The sequence below is a fragment of the Plasmodium relictum genome (genome assembly GCF_900005765.1).
Source record: "Plasmodium relictum strain SGS1 genome assembly, chromosome: 2".
Taxonomy (NCBI): domain Eukaryota; phylum Apicomplexa; class Aconoidasida; order Haemosporida; family Plasmodiidae; genus Plasmodium; species Plasmodium relictum.
In genome coordinates, this window is record NC_041680.1 from 297,870 (window position 1) to 314,189 (window position 16,320).

General features: G+C 17.1%; 3 protein-coding genes across 3 annotated transcripts; 2 read left to right on the forward strand and 1 right to left on the reverse strand.

Moving 5' to 3' along the window:
* Positions 1-4,004: 4,004 nt before the first annotated feature.
* On the forward strand, positions 4,005-7,505 carry PRELSG_0209400 (hypothetical protein; the record flags this gene model as incomplete). Its single annotated transcript, XM_028679880.1, has 1 exon — positions 4,005-7,505. One exon carries the CDS (start codon positions 4,005-4,007, stop codon positions 7,503-7,505), a length of 3,501 nt encoding a protein of 1,166 aa, XP_028535556.1.
* A 3,057-nt stretch (positions 7,506-10,562) lies between these two features.
* PRELSG_0209500 (lipid/sterol:H+ symporter, putative) lies at positions 10,563-14,900 on the forward strand (the record flags this gene model as incomplete). Its single annotated transcript, XM_028679883.1, has 4 exons — positions 10,563-14,238; positions 14,333-14,405; positions 14,496-14,625; positions 14,829-14,900. The coding sequence occupies 4 exons, from the start codon at positions 10,563-10,565 to the stop codon at positions 14,898-14,900; spliced, it is 3,951 nt and encodes a 1,316-aa protein (XP_028535557.1).
* A 542-nt stretch (positions 14,901-15,442) lies between these two features.
* Positions 15,443-15,898, reverse strand: PRELSG_0209600 (conserved Plasmodium protein, unknown function; the record flags this gene model as incomplete). Its single annotated transcript, XM_028679884.1, has 1 exon — positions 15,443-15,898. The coding sequence occupies one exon, from the start codon at positions 15,896-15,898 to the stop codon at positions 15,443-15,445; it is 456 nt and encodes a 151-aa protein (XP_028535558.1).
* Between the last annotated feature and the right edge of the window lie 422 nt (positions 15,899-16,320).

The window sequence follows — 16,320 nt, forward strand, 5'->3', positions numbered from 1 at the left end:
ATATGAGATATTATTAAATTAAATATATATATATATATATATATCTAACAGAATAATAAAAAAAAATTAATAATAACATAAAAAAATTATTAATAAACAGAGAAATAATACCCAAACATAAAGAATAAAAAAAAAAAAAAAATTACATATTTAAAAAGAAAAAAAAAATTATGTCTATTTAATAAATTTATTACATCTACATTATAATATACTTCCATTCTAAGATTAAAAAAAAATGATATAAAAAAAACAAAGTTTAAAAAATTAATAAATATTTCTTTTTTTACAATATAATTTCATCATATTAAAGACATTAATATATAAATTAGAAAACATTAATTTAAAAAAAAATAATTTATATTCAAAAATAAAAAAAAAATATTAATATGTATCTATATATATTTAAATTACAGTATAATACAAAAAAAATTATTTGCACATATATCACAATATAATTATTTTACTATTTACGTAAAAATATATTAAATGAAAAAGAAAAAAAATATATAGTTTTCTTGACATTCTTTTCTTATATATATTATTACCTATTTTAGAATACAAAAAAAAAAAAAAAATAAAAGATAATAAAAAAAAAGATATAGTCTTACATTGTACATAGACAACTAAAAAAAATATATATATAGATTATGTAAAGTTCTAGAATTAAATTGATAATTAAAAAAAAAGAAATCAGGAAATTAACACAAAAAAAAAAAAAAAAAAAAAGGTATATAGATATAAATGTATTCATACTATGCAAAAATTATTTATATAAAAATATTTATTTTTTTTCTCGTTTAATACTATCTTTAGTAAGAAAAAAAAATATATTTTACAAAAAAAATTTTGTTATTAAAATTATTGATTAAAAATTTAATTATAGTCAAAATATTATTTACAAAAATTAAAGAAACTAAAGTGAAAAAAAACGGAAATAAGATAATAAATGAATAAATAAAAATACAAAAAAAAGTAATATATTTTTAAAGAAAAAAAAAAAAATACATATATGTATGTGCATAAGATATTAAAAAAAAGTGTATTGTAAATGTATGTATTGATTTAACATAAAAATGAATAATATTTTTGTGAAAATATTTTATCTAATAAAATAAAAATAAAAAATGCACAATATTATAAAGACAAAAATATAATTAAAGTTCTTTTTTATTTATTCCGTAGTTTAGTACAGTCATCTATATACATGCTTGAAAAAAAAAAAAAATTTCCTTTCGAGAAAAAAAAAAAAATTAAGCTCAATTTATATATATATACATTTTTTTTTTTTTGTTGCATACACTTCAATCTAATTATTAGACAATAATTTTAAATAAAATAAATAAAGAAATAATCATTAAAAAAAAAATTTTATTTTTTTTATGCATATTTGATATATATAAAAAAGAAAGACTAAAATATATATATATAAATATTGGTATGTATAATATAGTTTATTATATAAATATATATATAATTTGATACATATATTGCAACTGTATAAGACAAGCTTAATTTCATAAGAAAGGAATATAAAATAATTAAAAATACTAAAAAAATATATATATAATGAAAAAATATAATTATAAAAAAAAAAAGAATATATATATATATAAATTAAATAAATATTAATTCAGATATAATTAAGAAAAAATATAAATAAATGGTTGTTTTGTGTATATATATAAAAATATAATTTAAACACATATCATTACTTATATTTACGAAGGAATATTTTTAGTACAATAAAAAAAACAAAAAAACTTGAGGAAAATTGTATCTAAGTATTTAATTAAAAAGAAAAGTTCTGAATAAACTATATATATATATATAAATTAAATGAAATATAGGGATAATATATTAAGAAAAAAGGAAAAAATTAATAAATTATTCATAAAAATACATTTTAAAGAAAATTTAATATGTACGAAAAAAAAAATTACAACATAATTGTATACATAAAAAATTTAATTTTTTCTAATTTTGTACTTAAGGAAAAAACCTGTAAGAGGATAAAAATGAATTAATCTATTAATTTTTTATTAATATTCAGAAAATTATGCATGTTGCTTAACAACATACAAAATTACATGCTAAATTCTTTTTTTTTTTTTAAATATACATGTTCTATATTTACTTTAAATATTATGAGATTTAAAATGTATAAAAACATAAATAAAAATAAACCATTAAAAATAAAAGAACAAATAAAAAAAATGTTTTTAATAAATTTAAAAAAAAATAGTATATATTACTACAAAAAAAAAAAAAATAAATAATTAAAATAAATATAAATATAAATATAAAAATAAATAATAAATAATAAATAATAAATAGTAAATAATAGTTTTCTTTTTTACATAAAAATTAAGCGAATTTTTAGTAGGATTTTTTAAGGTATATAAAAAAATAAAAAAAAATTTAATTATATATAAAACTAAATAAATATTTTATCTCCTACTTGCAATTTTAAAATAAATAAAATACAATTTAAAAAAAAAATAAAATGATGAAAAATTAAAATATTAGTCTATTTTAATTATTCATATTTTAATAATTACGCATTTGCATATATGCAATATGAGGATTTTGATGTTTAAAAAAAAAAAATATCTTTGAATTTTATAAACAAAAAATATCACATACTATATTAAGTTATAATTAAAAAAAAAAAAAATTTATTTCTATTTTGTCAAAATTGAGGCAAACATATAACATTTAATTATTTTCTAATTTATTTTATTTTATTTTTATTTTTTCATAATTTAACTATTTTTTAGGAATATAACATTTCGTACACATTTTAAATATTCCTAGTTTTTTAAGTAATAAAAATCTTTAATATTATAATTTTACACTTCATTTCTTTTAATATTTAAGAATATTTTTATTGCACTCTTATAATAAAGAAATGGAAAAAAAAAAGGAAACTTTGAATCTTTTAGAATTTAGCATACAAGAGCTTATAGTATACTACATCTACTTTTTTTATTTATAAATTAAAACTTTTCATATAAAAGATGTATAATTGAATTTTTGTGAAAATATACTTAAGTGTTCATTTTCTCATATACAAAATAATATAAAGCATTTAAAAATATGAAAAAATTTATATTTCTTTTTGAAATAAGAGATCTTTATGAAACTATATATTGTATACTTCTTTCAAAAAAAAAAAAAAAATTTCGTTATGCTGCATCATTATTTCTTTTATTCTGTTGAATTTTTCTATGACAAATATTTTTTCGTTTTTGTTTTATTACTTTTCTTGAAAATAATCAATACTTTCTTTTATTTTGAGCATATTAAACTTTACTGAAAAATACATGGAAAAATAATAATTTGCCTCAATAATTTATATTTATTTATGTAAATATTCGCAGATATTGATATAAAAATTACATTTTTTTTTTTTTTCTATAAAATAGTACTTTTTATGTATAAAAAAGAATTATAAAATTAAATCGAAAAAAAAAAAAAAATTTTTTTTTATTTCAGTTTTCCATTAATTTTATATAAAATGATAAAAGAAAAAAGCAAATTTATAAACATAACATTTTTCTTTTTTTTTTTATTCTATTAATATTTTTTTTATTTTTTTCATATTAAAATATGTCATTGTAACTTTTTCATTTTTATTTACTATAAAATGAAGATATTAATTTTTAGTAAAAAAATAAATGGAGTTTAATTTTTATGCTAAAAATGTAAAATTAGAAAAAAGAGGAAATATCAATTTATTGAGGAAGATAAATTATTTCAAAAAGAAGTTTAATATTATTCACTAACTTTATATAAAAAATACATGAGTTCTTAATTCCTTACAAAGTTTTTAAAAATGAAGTATATTTTACAATTAAATAAAAAAACAATATTATGCTCTTTGGTTGATTATATGAATTAAGGGAAAAGAAAAATAATAAAATAAGTATCTTATAAATTATAAAAATGCAAATGTTTTTCTGATACTTTTAAGTAATACTTCAAATTAATTTTGAGTTAATAAAATGAAATTATTTTTGTTAAAAGAACTGAAAACAAAGGTAATAAAAGTTACTGATAATACAAAAAAAAAAGAGGTATTACCACTTAGAAAAATTAAAACTGATTATTATTCATTATACAGAAAGGGATATACGCATATGTGTGAAAATAGTTTAAGTTACATTTCCATAAACATACAAAAAAGGAAAAATAATATTTATAAAATGAGCAGTTGTTTTATTAATTCTTCTGTTTCTCAAAAATTTGTAAAAAATAATGACTTCAGCAATGGTTCAATTTATTTTAATATAAATAACTCATTATTTTTTTTAAAGAATTTTGCATTAATAATAGATGTTTACTTAGAAAAAAAAGTGTTACAGTTTAGTAGTATACCTAATTTTGATATAATCTTATTTTATCAAAAAATAATTCAAAAGATGAATAAAAGAAAAAAAAGAAACAAAGATACAAAAATTGATAAAATTTTCTATATTACTTATAACAATAATTTGAAGAAAAATTTCTCAAGTAATATACTTTATGTTTTAAATAAAAAAAATTTCGATGAAATTTTATATCTATTAATTAAAATTTTATATGAATATTTACCAAAAAATCTTTCTATACTTTATAGCAATACATATTATTACGAAGATTTAATTTATATTTTTACATACAAAAGTGTATATTATTCCTTTTTCTTTTGTTCAAGAAATTTTTATTATCTTAATTTGTTTTTGAACATAGCTTTAAGAAGAGCAAATGTTATTTCTGTTGTAAATGATAATAAAATAAATACGCAAATGAAACTGAAGCCACTTCATAATATTTTATACAATGAAAAAAAAGGTCAAAATCACTTTAAATTTCAAGGTTCTATTAATTATTCAGAAAACGATAATAAAAAAAATAAGAAAAATTATATTAATAATGAAATAAGTTATTATTTATTAAAAAAAAAATTAATTTATTTAAACCTAGACTCAAAAATTCTTTTTGAATTTTCTAAAACGTTAAAAGCAATTATTAATATTTTTCCATTAAAAATTATAAATAAAGCAAATAAAGAAGATAAACTAATGAATGAAATTTACATAATTTTGGATAAATATATAGAGATGTTCAAGCTTTGTACTTATAATATATTTCTTAATAGTATTTATAATAGGAATGATTCTCTTCGCTATAGATTATTAAGAAATGATATAAAAAATGAAGATAAACACAAAAAAAAAAATATATATTTAAGTAATTTTTATAATTGCATATATAATTTTAATAACTATTTTTGTCGTAAAATACTTATGGGAATGTATTTTAATAGTCATGAAAACAAAAACAATGAAATAAAATGGATTAATGTCTATCCTTATATACTTTCAACCTTTTTATACATAAAAGAAAAAGAAAATTTGTCTTATATTAAAAAGGAAAAATTAGCGTTCTTTAATTCATATAAAAATAAAGAAATGGAGTTATACTTTAAAGATTTAATTAAACTTTTTCTTTTTATAATTTTAAATAAATCAAATAATTGTATAAATAATATCCTTATTTATTGTATAATATCTTCTTTTTATTTTTTAACCATTTTTTCTAGAATTAATCTTAACATCATATTAGATATTACAAATATCCTTTTTAAATACATTTATAATAAAAATAATAAATTAAATAACATTGAATGCTTTCAAAATTCTTATATAATAAATTTATCAAAAAAAATAATATACAGTAATATAATTTCATTTGAAAAGGAGAAATTTTATATTCAAGTAAATAATGAAAAATTAATAGATTACTTAAATACATTGTATTTTATAAGTGAATCCAAATTAATTAAAGATAATTTATTCCTGTTAATGCTGAATCATAATAAAACAAAAGATATTCATAGATATAATAAAATAATGGTACCATATAAAGATTTTTTTAATGAGGAATTATATTTTGAAAATAATGAAAAAAATAACATTAAATTTAGAAAATATGATAAGGATAAGAATTACGAATATTTTATGAACAATTATTTTAAAGAAAATTATAACCTTGAATATAAGGACGATAATAATAATAATAATATTAATAATTTAATAAATATGATAAAATATAACAAACAGCCACATGAAATATTTCTCAAAAAGTTTATTAAAAATACATTTATATCATATAATCATATTGATAGTTTCACATATAAAAATTTTATTGACATTTCTCAAATAATCAAGAATTTATATCACCTTAATTTATATTTGTTTATGTTAATTTTTATCGAATATGTAAAATATAAAATAATCAAAGATATAAGTATTATTTATTGTAATTTTCAGATAAATTATTTGAATAATTTCAGTGCTAAACTATCTGATCTTTATAGAAATAATGCAAGAAATATAAAAATTTTAAATTTATTTATTAAAAAAGAGAAGTTCAGAGATAAATTAAAATTTAATGAATTGAAGCATTTTTCTAGTAATGAACATAAAATTTCTTATAACATATATTCACATTTTTCCTTTTTATGTGTATTTTTGCAAAATACAAAGTCATATATACGTACTTCTTCACTAGAATTTTTCAATTTTATCATATCCAATTTTTTTGTAAATAAAAAAAAAATGATCAATTTATGTATATGGAGAATAGAAGAAATAGAAAAGAAAGAACAAATTTATATTCAGTTATTTTTAAAAAATATAGTACAACTAATATATTGTTTCCTCTATTTTAACACATATGACAAATATATTTATCATTATTTTTATCTTTTTCTAAAATTACAATTTTTTAAAAATATAAAAGATAATGAAGAATTTTTTAATAATTCTAAAGCATATATAAATATGCATTTAAATAAAAAAATTTTTTTATTTCCTTATATATTTTTTAATAGTTGTCACACTTTTTTTAATATCACTTTATCTGTTAATAAAAAAAAAAAAATCATCAACAGAGAAAATAATTATATCTACAGTTTAAGCAAAAAAAAAAGGGAAGAATTTGAAAAAATTGAAAATACAAATATATTTCAAAAAAATGAATATTTAAATAATGAAAAAATAGGAATGCTTTTTTATATGCAATTTTCCTATTTATTGCTACCATCTTTATTTCATAAAATATTTGAAAATCATTTTGAATTATATATTTTAAATGCTACATATCTGTTTAGTATTCTAATTAATTCCGACTTTTACATAAATTCTCAAATTTTATACAAGCAAATATATATAGGCTTGACATGTTTATATTTTTTTTATGCAGATGTAAAACAAAAAGTATACGAAAATAATGAAGAATTAAATTTTCCTTTTTTTCAGAAAATAAACGTAGTTTATCTTAAAAAAATAATGCATCTATTATTATACGAGTACAATGATAAGGAAGTGAGTAAATTTTATACGAAATCTTCCAAATTAGAGAATGAAATATATTGCTTTTTAGAAAATTACTCATTAAAAATAAGAAGGAATGTAAAAATTCACGCTTATTTGCTAGACTTTGTTTTATATAATAAATGAAACATTTTATTATTAGAAAATATCCATAAAATATATTAAAATAAATATTATAAATTTCATTTTATATATATCACATAAAAATATGTATTTTATGCGTTCATTTTTTTTATTAAATAAACCTAGCAAAATTATAAAAAATTAAAAAAAAAAAAAAATTAATAACATAGAATGGTTATTTCTAATTATAAGACATTTACTTAATTTTTAGATTTATTTCATTTTATTTTATTTTTTTTTTTTAAATTTGCATATTTCTGATACTTATTCTTTTTTCATTTTCCCTTTTTTTTAAAACATCATAAATATCATAATTAAAATATATTGTGTAAATAACAATTAATAATAATGCACTATTATTAGAATGTATTTTTATTTTTAAATAAAAAGAGATTTCATGTTCTTTGAAATAATGCATAGGCTATTAAAATGAATCGTCTTAAATTTTTTATGTATTAGAATTTTTATTGTGAATAAATTATATTAAATGTAAAATAACCTAGAAAAAGTTAAAAATATAAGAAAACATATGTTAATCTATTATTTATATTACATTATCTAATAAAGTTAATAAAATTTTATTTTCTTAAAAATTGATAATCATCTCCTCTATTGTTAAATATCATTGTTTTTAAGAGATTTTTTTTTGATTTAGTAAGGACTCGAGAAAAACCTTTAATTATAATTTTTATTTTAAAAATACATAAAATATTATAAATTTTTCTTAAAAATTATATTTTTTTTATGAAATGACTTAATAAAGAACTTAAATATAAAAGAGAATATATTTTTTTTTAATTACTAAATTTATCATTTTAATGTATTATAAAGAAATAATAAATCATAATGAATACTTTCCTATATTGATATACTATTGCATTTTTAGTAAATAATATTTACTAATATATAAATAATAGAAACAATTTTTTTTTTTTATAGTCTTATCATAGTTGAAAAAAATTTTATTTATTTATTTTTTTTTTGTATTTCAATTTTTTAATTATGTAATATAGGCTTTTTTAAATATAAAAAAAAAAAAATTTTTTTAAGAGAATAAAATTAATATTGTGTAGTAATTGTATATAATTTTTGCATCAACTTTTGTTCAAAAGTTTCACGTTAATTCTTTTAGATAGATCAATAAAAAGTTAAAAAACACTATACATTTAAGTATATACGAATTAATATTATACTTTTATTTCCTTTTTGATATTAAAAGAATCTTTTTAATATTTTTAAATATATTTGAATTTAGAAAATAAGCACATTTATTAGATAACCTTCTTAAAAAAAAACAAACATTATAAAAGTTAACATTTTTAATTGAAGAAAAAAAAAAAAATAATATTTCTCAATAATTAAAATTTTTTTTAAAATTTAATTATAATCAAATATATATATACTTAGATTCTATCTCCTATTTCAGTTCACAAAAATTAGAAAAATAGAAAAAAAGTTTAAAATTATTCCTGTGCATTAGTTGAAATAAGCTAAAAGAGAAAATAAATTAATTTTGAATATAATTAATTTATTTTTTTTTGTTTTTAATATTTATTGATATATATTTTAAGGCACAAACTAGTCAACTATTTTTTTCAAAAAAGTTTCATTATAATATTTCTTGATAGCTTGAAAAATTATCAAGTCTTGTATAAAAATAATTTAATTATTTAATTTATTTTTCTCTTATTAATTTTAATATTGATTATATCTCTTATAAATATATATATACATCTACATATTAAAATTTAATAAAATATATTATCTTTATACTAAGCTATATATATATATATATATATATATATATATTCATAATTTTATTCTTAATATTATGTGTTTAAAATATTTTACAATTTTTTTAAATAATTGCATGCAACATTTTTGCAACGTTTTTAATTTTTTTTAGATGTGCAGAATAAAAATGGTTGCATGACAAAAGAAAAACAGCATCTGTAAGATTTCACTTTGCTAGAAGATTTGTTCTTATTATAGTATTTAAATAATTAAAATCATTGAAAATAATGTTTTCTCATTTCTTAAAACATATTAAATAATATATGAATATATATTTATTTCATAACTTTAAAAAAAAAAGTAAAAAAGTAAAAAAGTAAAATTAAAAAAAAAATTATTATTATGAAAATTATTTTTTTTTAAGTTTTTTTGTAGCTGCTATTGCAATTATGTGCCAAGAATATTTTTATATATTAAATATTTTTTTACTTCATATTATAATAAATAAAAAAAAGTTTTTACACATGCAATATTTTTTTAAATAGTAAAAATTTTTTGAAAAGAAAAAATTTTTAGATATGTTTTATAACATTAATAGAGATAAATAGTAATATAATAATTTATGTATTTTTTTTATTCTTATGTTTTCCTTTTTATACATATATCTAAGGAAAAATATTTTTTTGAAATTCTCGTGTTATATATATAAATAAATGTTTTATTATAAAGAATTTAGTTTTTTGTTTATATTTATATTTATATTTACTATTTGTTCGTTTACATTTTAAGAAACTTTTAAAGTTTTTTTTTTTTTTCATTTATTACATCTTTCTTTTATTATATATTTGATTTTGCTTTTTTTAATTATTAGAAAGTATAATATATAAATTGTTTTATTGCATTATGAAATTTTTTTTTTATTGTTAATAAAACAAAGAAAAAAAAAAAATTTCTAAATAGAAAATTTGTATTCTTAAAATATTTTTCATAAATTTATATGTAAGATTTGCTTCAATATCTTACTTTATAATAGATACATTTTTAATTTTTTAAATTTGATTTTTTTAGTAGATTTTGAATATATATTTTTTTTTTTTTCCATCCATCTTATTTAGTATATATATTTATAAACCTTTTACAGATATTTTTTCTTTTTTAATTTTTTATAATATAGTCTTTTTAATTTTTTATTATGACTTTTTTTTATAATTTTTGGATTATTTAAATTTTGTTTTAATAATATTTAATTTATATGTATACAAAATATATATGTATTTCTAAATGAATCATTTTTTTTATTATTTTTTATGAAAACTTTTTCGAAAAATGTATTTAAAAAAAGTTGCATCAAAATTAAAAGAATTGAAGGCTAAATCATTAGAAAGTTTTTCTAATATTTTATATCATTATGGAGGTTATGTATACGATAGGCCTTATACTTTTATTTTTAGCAGCTTATTATGCTGTTTAATATTAACTATGGGATTTTACTACAAAGAACATGAAAAAGATATTTACCGTTTATATTCCATATCTAATTCATATGCTTATGAGACAAATGAAACAATTAATGACTTTTTTTATAAAAGTAGAAAATCATTTATTTTGATTGAGTCTAACTGTAATTTATTGGAACCTGATATATTAAGAGAATTGAAAAAATTTGAAGATGGGATTAAAGATATAAAAGTGGATTTATCAGAAATAAATGAATGTAAACAAAATTCTAATATAGAACAAGAACAAAATGAAGCATCTGAAGAAGTATTGAAAATGTTATCTGAAAAAAGAGATGAAAACATGAAAATATTGCAAAATTATGAAAAAAAATACAATCTAAATATTTTGAATGATAAATCTTCTAAGAACAATAATAAATTATCAAAACATAAAATAAAAAGTTCTATTAAAGACATTGATAAGAAGAATTTACAAGAAAATGAGAAAAAGATAGAGAGAGAAAAAAAAAAAGGGGCATTAACTGATTCTGTATCATATACAAATAATTCCTCTCTAAAGGGAAATTCATTATTAGATAAATCATTTAATATTAATTTATCCGATTACCAAGATGACAATTTTTTCCCTTATTATTATATACCTCCAATGCTTAATAAAAGTGACAGATGCAATTTGAAAAATGTTTTTAAGGAAAAAAATTTAAACATAGATTTAAGAGAAGCTAGTGAAGAACTAAAAAAACAAATCACATACGGTTTAGAAGATGTATGTGAAAAAAGGAATAATCAATGTAATATTAGTTCATTATTTTCGTATTATGAAAATGGTAATGCAAAATTAGAAGATCCAATAATAGTAGATAATTTAGATTTTTACTTAAATCAAAAAGCATATAAAGAAATGATGTTTAGAGGAATATTAGGTAATATGCAATATATAGAAAATGATTCTAAATATGTAATTAATTCAGCAAATGCAATTTTAACAATAATCCCATTATTAAATTCTTACACATTTGAACCTTATGTATTAGCCTATGAAAAAGAACTAATTGACTATGTACGTTTTTATAATTTAAATGAGGCAATTATAAATAAAGAAACTAATGACAATAAGGATCCATTTATTCGTTTTCATGTATATACTGATAGAAGTTTAGAAGATGAGGTTGATAGAATTTCAAAAATTGATAATTTAACCAGATTACTTTTTTTAATTGGAGTTTTATTAATTTTTATATATGCATTATTTAATAATGTTACTTCTGTTTTATATAGAAGTAAACCACTATGTGCAATCATGGGAATATTTTGCGGATTTTTAGGTTTTCTTGCAGGGTCAGGTTTTTTGTATTTTTTAGGAATAAAATCAGTACCACCTGCAGAAACTGTTCCATTTTTAGTTATAGGAGTAGGTGTCGATGACATTTTTGTTATTTTAAATTCTTATTCTTTATTATTTATGATTAAGGATGATAAAAAAAGAATTCAAATTTGTTTAAAAGACAGTGCTCTTGCTATTACTGTTACTACTTTAACTAATATAATTGCTTTTTTAATAAGTGCTATTTCACCATTTTATTCTATATGTAGTTTTTCTTTATTTACTGCTAGCTCATTATTTTTTGGTTATGTCATGGTCTTGACTTTTTTTCTTAGCTTTTTGTGCATCGAAGCAAAATTAGAAAAAAAAAAGGAAAATGTCTTCTCAGGAATTGCTAAGTTCTTCTGTTGTATATTTAGAAAGAAAAGAGAACAGACAAATATAATTCTAAATATACAGCATGACGATGAATTAGGAAAAAGGCCTATTGATTATGAAAATATTTCGATTTATGAATGGATACATAATTTATATTTGTTTGAAGAATCTTTTAATAAGAAAAAAAAAAATATGATTTATTTATCAAATGAAAAAAGTAGTAAATATCAAAATAATGAAAATATTGGCATATGTGAAAATTTGCCGTCAATATGTATTAATGAAAAGGATATGGAGAAAAAATCTAATGAATTAAATGATTTTAAAGAAGAAAATGATGATGATAAAAATAAAAATGATTGCAGCAGTTATATATATCAAGATGCTGAGGAAAAAAAAAGCATCACAGAAGTCTATTCTAATAATTTAAAAGAGAATATTAGTAATACTCCTGGTGCTCACTCTGAAATATGTAATAGCAAAGATTGTAAGACAAGTGAAAATTGTGTAATAAATGATATTGAAAATGATATGAAAAATAATGAGAATTTTGCTAATGATTTATTTGATTCTATGGATAAAAATAATTCTTTAATTGATAATGAAAAAGGAAAAAGATATATTTTACATAAGTTTAAAAAAGATAATAATAAAAATGTTAATATCTGTAAAGTAGATAAAAATGTTAATGAAGGAAATGACGAGGCTCTTAAAATAGAAGAAAATTTATATAAATATAATAGTTCAATAGAATTAGATACAAAAGATACTTCTAATAATATAAATGAACATAACAAAAATATATATTTATTAAGCTCTCATGATAATGCATTATTTTATAAATATATATATAAAGAGCCAAAGGGTAACATTGGCAAATGCTTCAGATCCTTAGTAAAAAATTATTACGTTCCATTTTTATCATCAAAATTAGGAAAAATTATTGTATATGTCATATTTTCAATTATAATTGCATTATCTATATATGGTTGTACTCTTATGAAAAAAGGAATAAAATATGATAAAGCCTTTCCAATGGATTCCTATGTTCGTCAATTTACTGCAGCGAAAATAAAATACTTTCCTCAATTTGGTGATCTTATAGAAGTCTATTATTTTGATAAAGAATTCATAAGCAAATATAGAAAACTAAACAATGATTCACCATCAGTTTCATTTTCTTATTTATATTCTGATAAAACTGATCGTGAAATGATGAATAATCCAAGGATAAATAAAAATGTGCATTGGGAAGATAAGGATGTACAAAGAGAACTATTAAGTATGCATAACAATTTTGAAAATCAAGAATTTGTTTCTTCTATTTATAATGGATTTACAATGTTTTTAAGTAAAAATATGGAAAATATTAGCAAAGAAAATTCTGAGGAATTTTATAATAAATTTACTGAATGGATAAATACTGATTTTTTAGCTAATTCATTTAAAGATGATTTTATTTTTTTAAATGGTAAGCTAGTTGCATGGAGATTTCATTATTTCCAGCAAAGTATTGACGATACTGAAATATCATCAAAGTGGTTGAAGACTTGTAAAGAAATTGGTAGAATCAAAAATTATGATGTTCAAATGGTATGTTTTCATTTAAGTTCCATTTTTAATGAAACAGATGAAGCAATAGTAGAAGTTACATTAAAAAATTTAGGAATCACAATTATTACTATATTAATTGTTACTGCATATATAGTAAAAGGATTTTATTCTTGTGTTATAATTGCCTTAATTATTTTCTTAATCGATTTATGTATTTTTGGATTTATGTGCTTATGTGGAATTACAGTTAATATCATTTCGATGGTTATTTTAGTTCTTTCAGTTGGTAAGTTGAATAAACATATTTATAAATTTTTTTTTTTTCATATTTTGTTCTATTTATATATATATATATGCTTTGTGTTTTTTTTTTTTTTAAGGTTTTTCCATTGATCATACATCTCACATAGTTCAAGCTTTTACACATAGTTTAGGGAAGACAAGAGATGAGAAGTAAGAACCTTATCTTTTTATAAATAATATTTATAATAATCTTTTATATATACTACTTCATTTTCAAATTTTTTTTTTTTTTTTCAATAGGATGAAGGAAAGTTTACATTTAATGATAGGTCCAGTTTTACATAGTGGATTATCAACGTGGTTTGTTATAAGTACTTTATTTTTTTCTAATAAAGATTTTACTGTTATTTTCTTTCAAACACTAAGTTTGGTAATAATTTTATAATTTTATTTCTTCTATGTAAATTTATAATTAATAAAATTTACAACAATTACCCATAATATATAAATTACATACAATTTTTATTGCAAATAAATGCATTGTCTTCAAATTTTAATATTTAATATGATTATACATTATAATTTTCCTTGTTTTAATTTATATTTATATTTCTTTTTTTTTTTTTTTCACAGGTTTTATTCTTTTCTATAATTTTCTCATCTATGTTTTTGCCCGTTCTTCTTTCTAGCTTTGGCCCCTTGTAATTTTTTTGATGTTCTTATTTTTTTAAAAATTATTAATTTTACATATAATTAAAAAAAAAAAGTTATACATTTTTGTTGTCTTTATTTTCATTTTTAATTCAGTATTTTAAAAAAATATTAAAATTTTTAATATATACATGTATATATTTTGACATAAAATATATAAAAAGAAATAAATTTTTATAAAGCTTTTTAATTTTTTTTTAAGTTTAATGTGTTTTTTATAAGATATTTACTTAAATTTTTAAACTTTTCTTTTAAAAATTTTTTAAGCAAATAAAGTATTTAAAATAAATAAAAACATAATTATATAAAAATTAAGTAAAATAAGTAGCTAAGAATAAAAGAAAAAAAAAAAGAAAAAAAATAGACAGAGAACATGTTATAATCAAAAAGTTTGTGCTTCATATTAATAATCATTTATTTAAATATATATATAAATATATATATGAAATGAACAAAAAATAATATTGTTAAAATAGACTAAAAATTTATATTATATATGTATCCTTATTTTTTCTAATTGTACTGATTATAATTTTTTAAATAAATTGAGCATGTTCATCTTCCCATATAAAAACTTTTGGATCTCTTTTACAAAAAGCTCTAACAGCCAATGCTAAGTTATCTTGATCATCCATCATTCTTCCTTTACATCCTACTTTTATATTTTTAGGTATTTTTTCTTCATTTTGATAAATAATTTTTTTTATATCTTTGACTGTTAAGTGATCATCCAAGTAAAACTTTGTACCATTCTTCCATTTCGTATTTATTAAATTATCTGAGTATTGGGGATATAATTTTTCATCATTTATATAAAAAAAGTAACCTAATTTTGTATCTGTTCTATATCTAGTAGACCATATTATTGCAGGAAATAATATTAGCATTACATATTTTATGTGACTTTGAGAATAATAAAAAGAATGATAAAATTTTTTTAAACGATAATTAATATCACGAAAAATACTATTCCAAATATATCTCCTAAACATTTTTATATATATATATTTTTTTTTTCTTTTTAATAAAGAAAAGCAAAGAATTATTTTATTTTGTTTTTTTTAATTATTTTATTAAAAGCAAATTATAAGATATAATATATATAAAATATTATAATTTTATTTTTATCATCATATATAAATATATATAAAATCTCTAATAAATATTAATTCATATATATATTATTGTATGCATTTAATAAAATGAGATTTCCTAAATATACACAAGTATATAAAATATAAATATTTTTTATTTCATATATACATTTTTAAAACAATAAAAAAATTATTATAATTTTTTATTTTTTGATTTTTAATATAAACATATTACGGCTTTAAACAAATTAGTAAAAAAAATTTCTTTCTGTTCATATAAAATTTATTTGGAGGAATTTAAATTATTTAGAAATTTATTA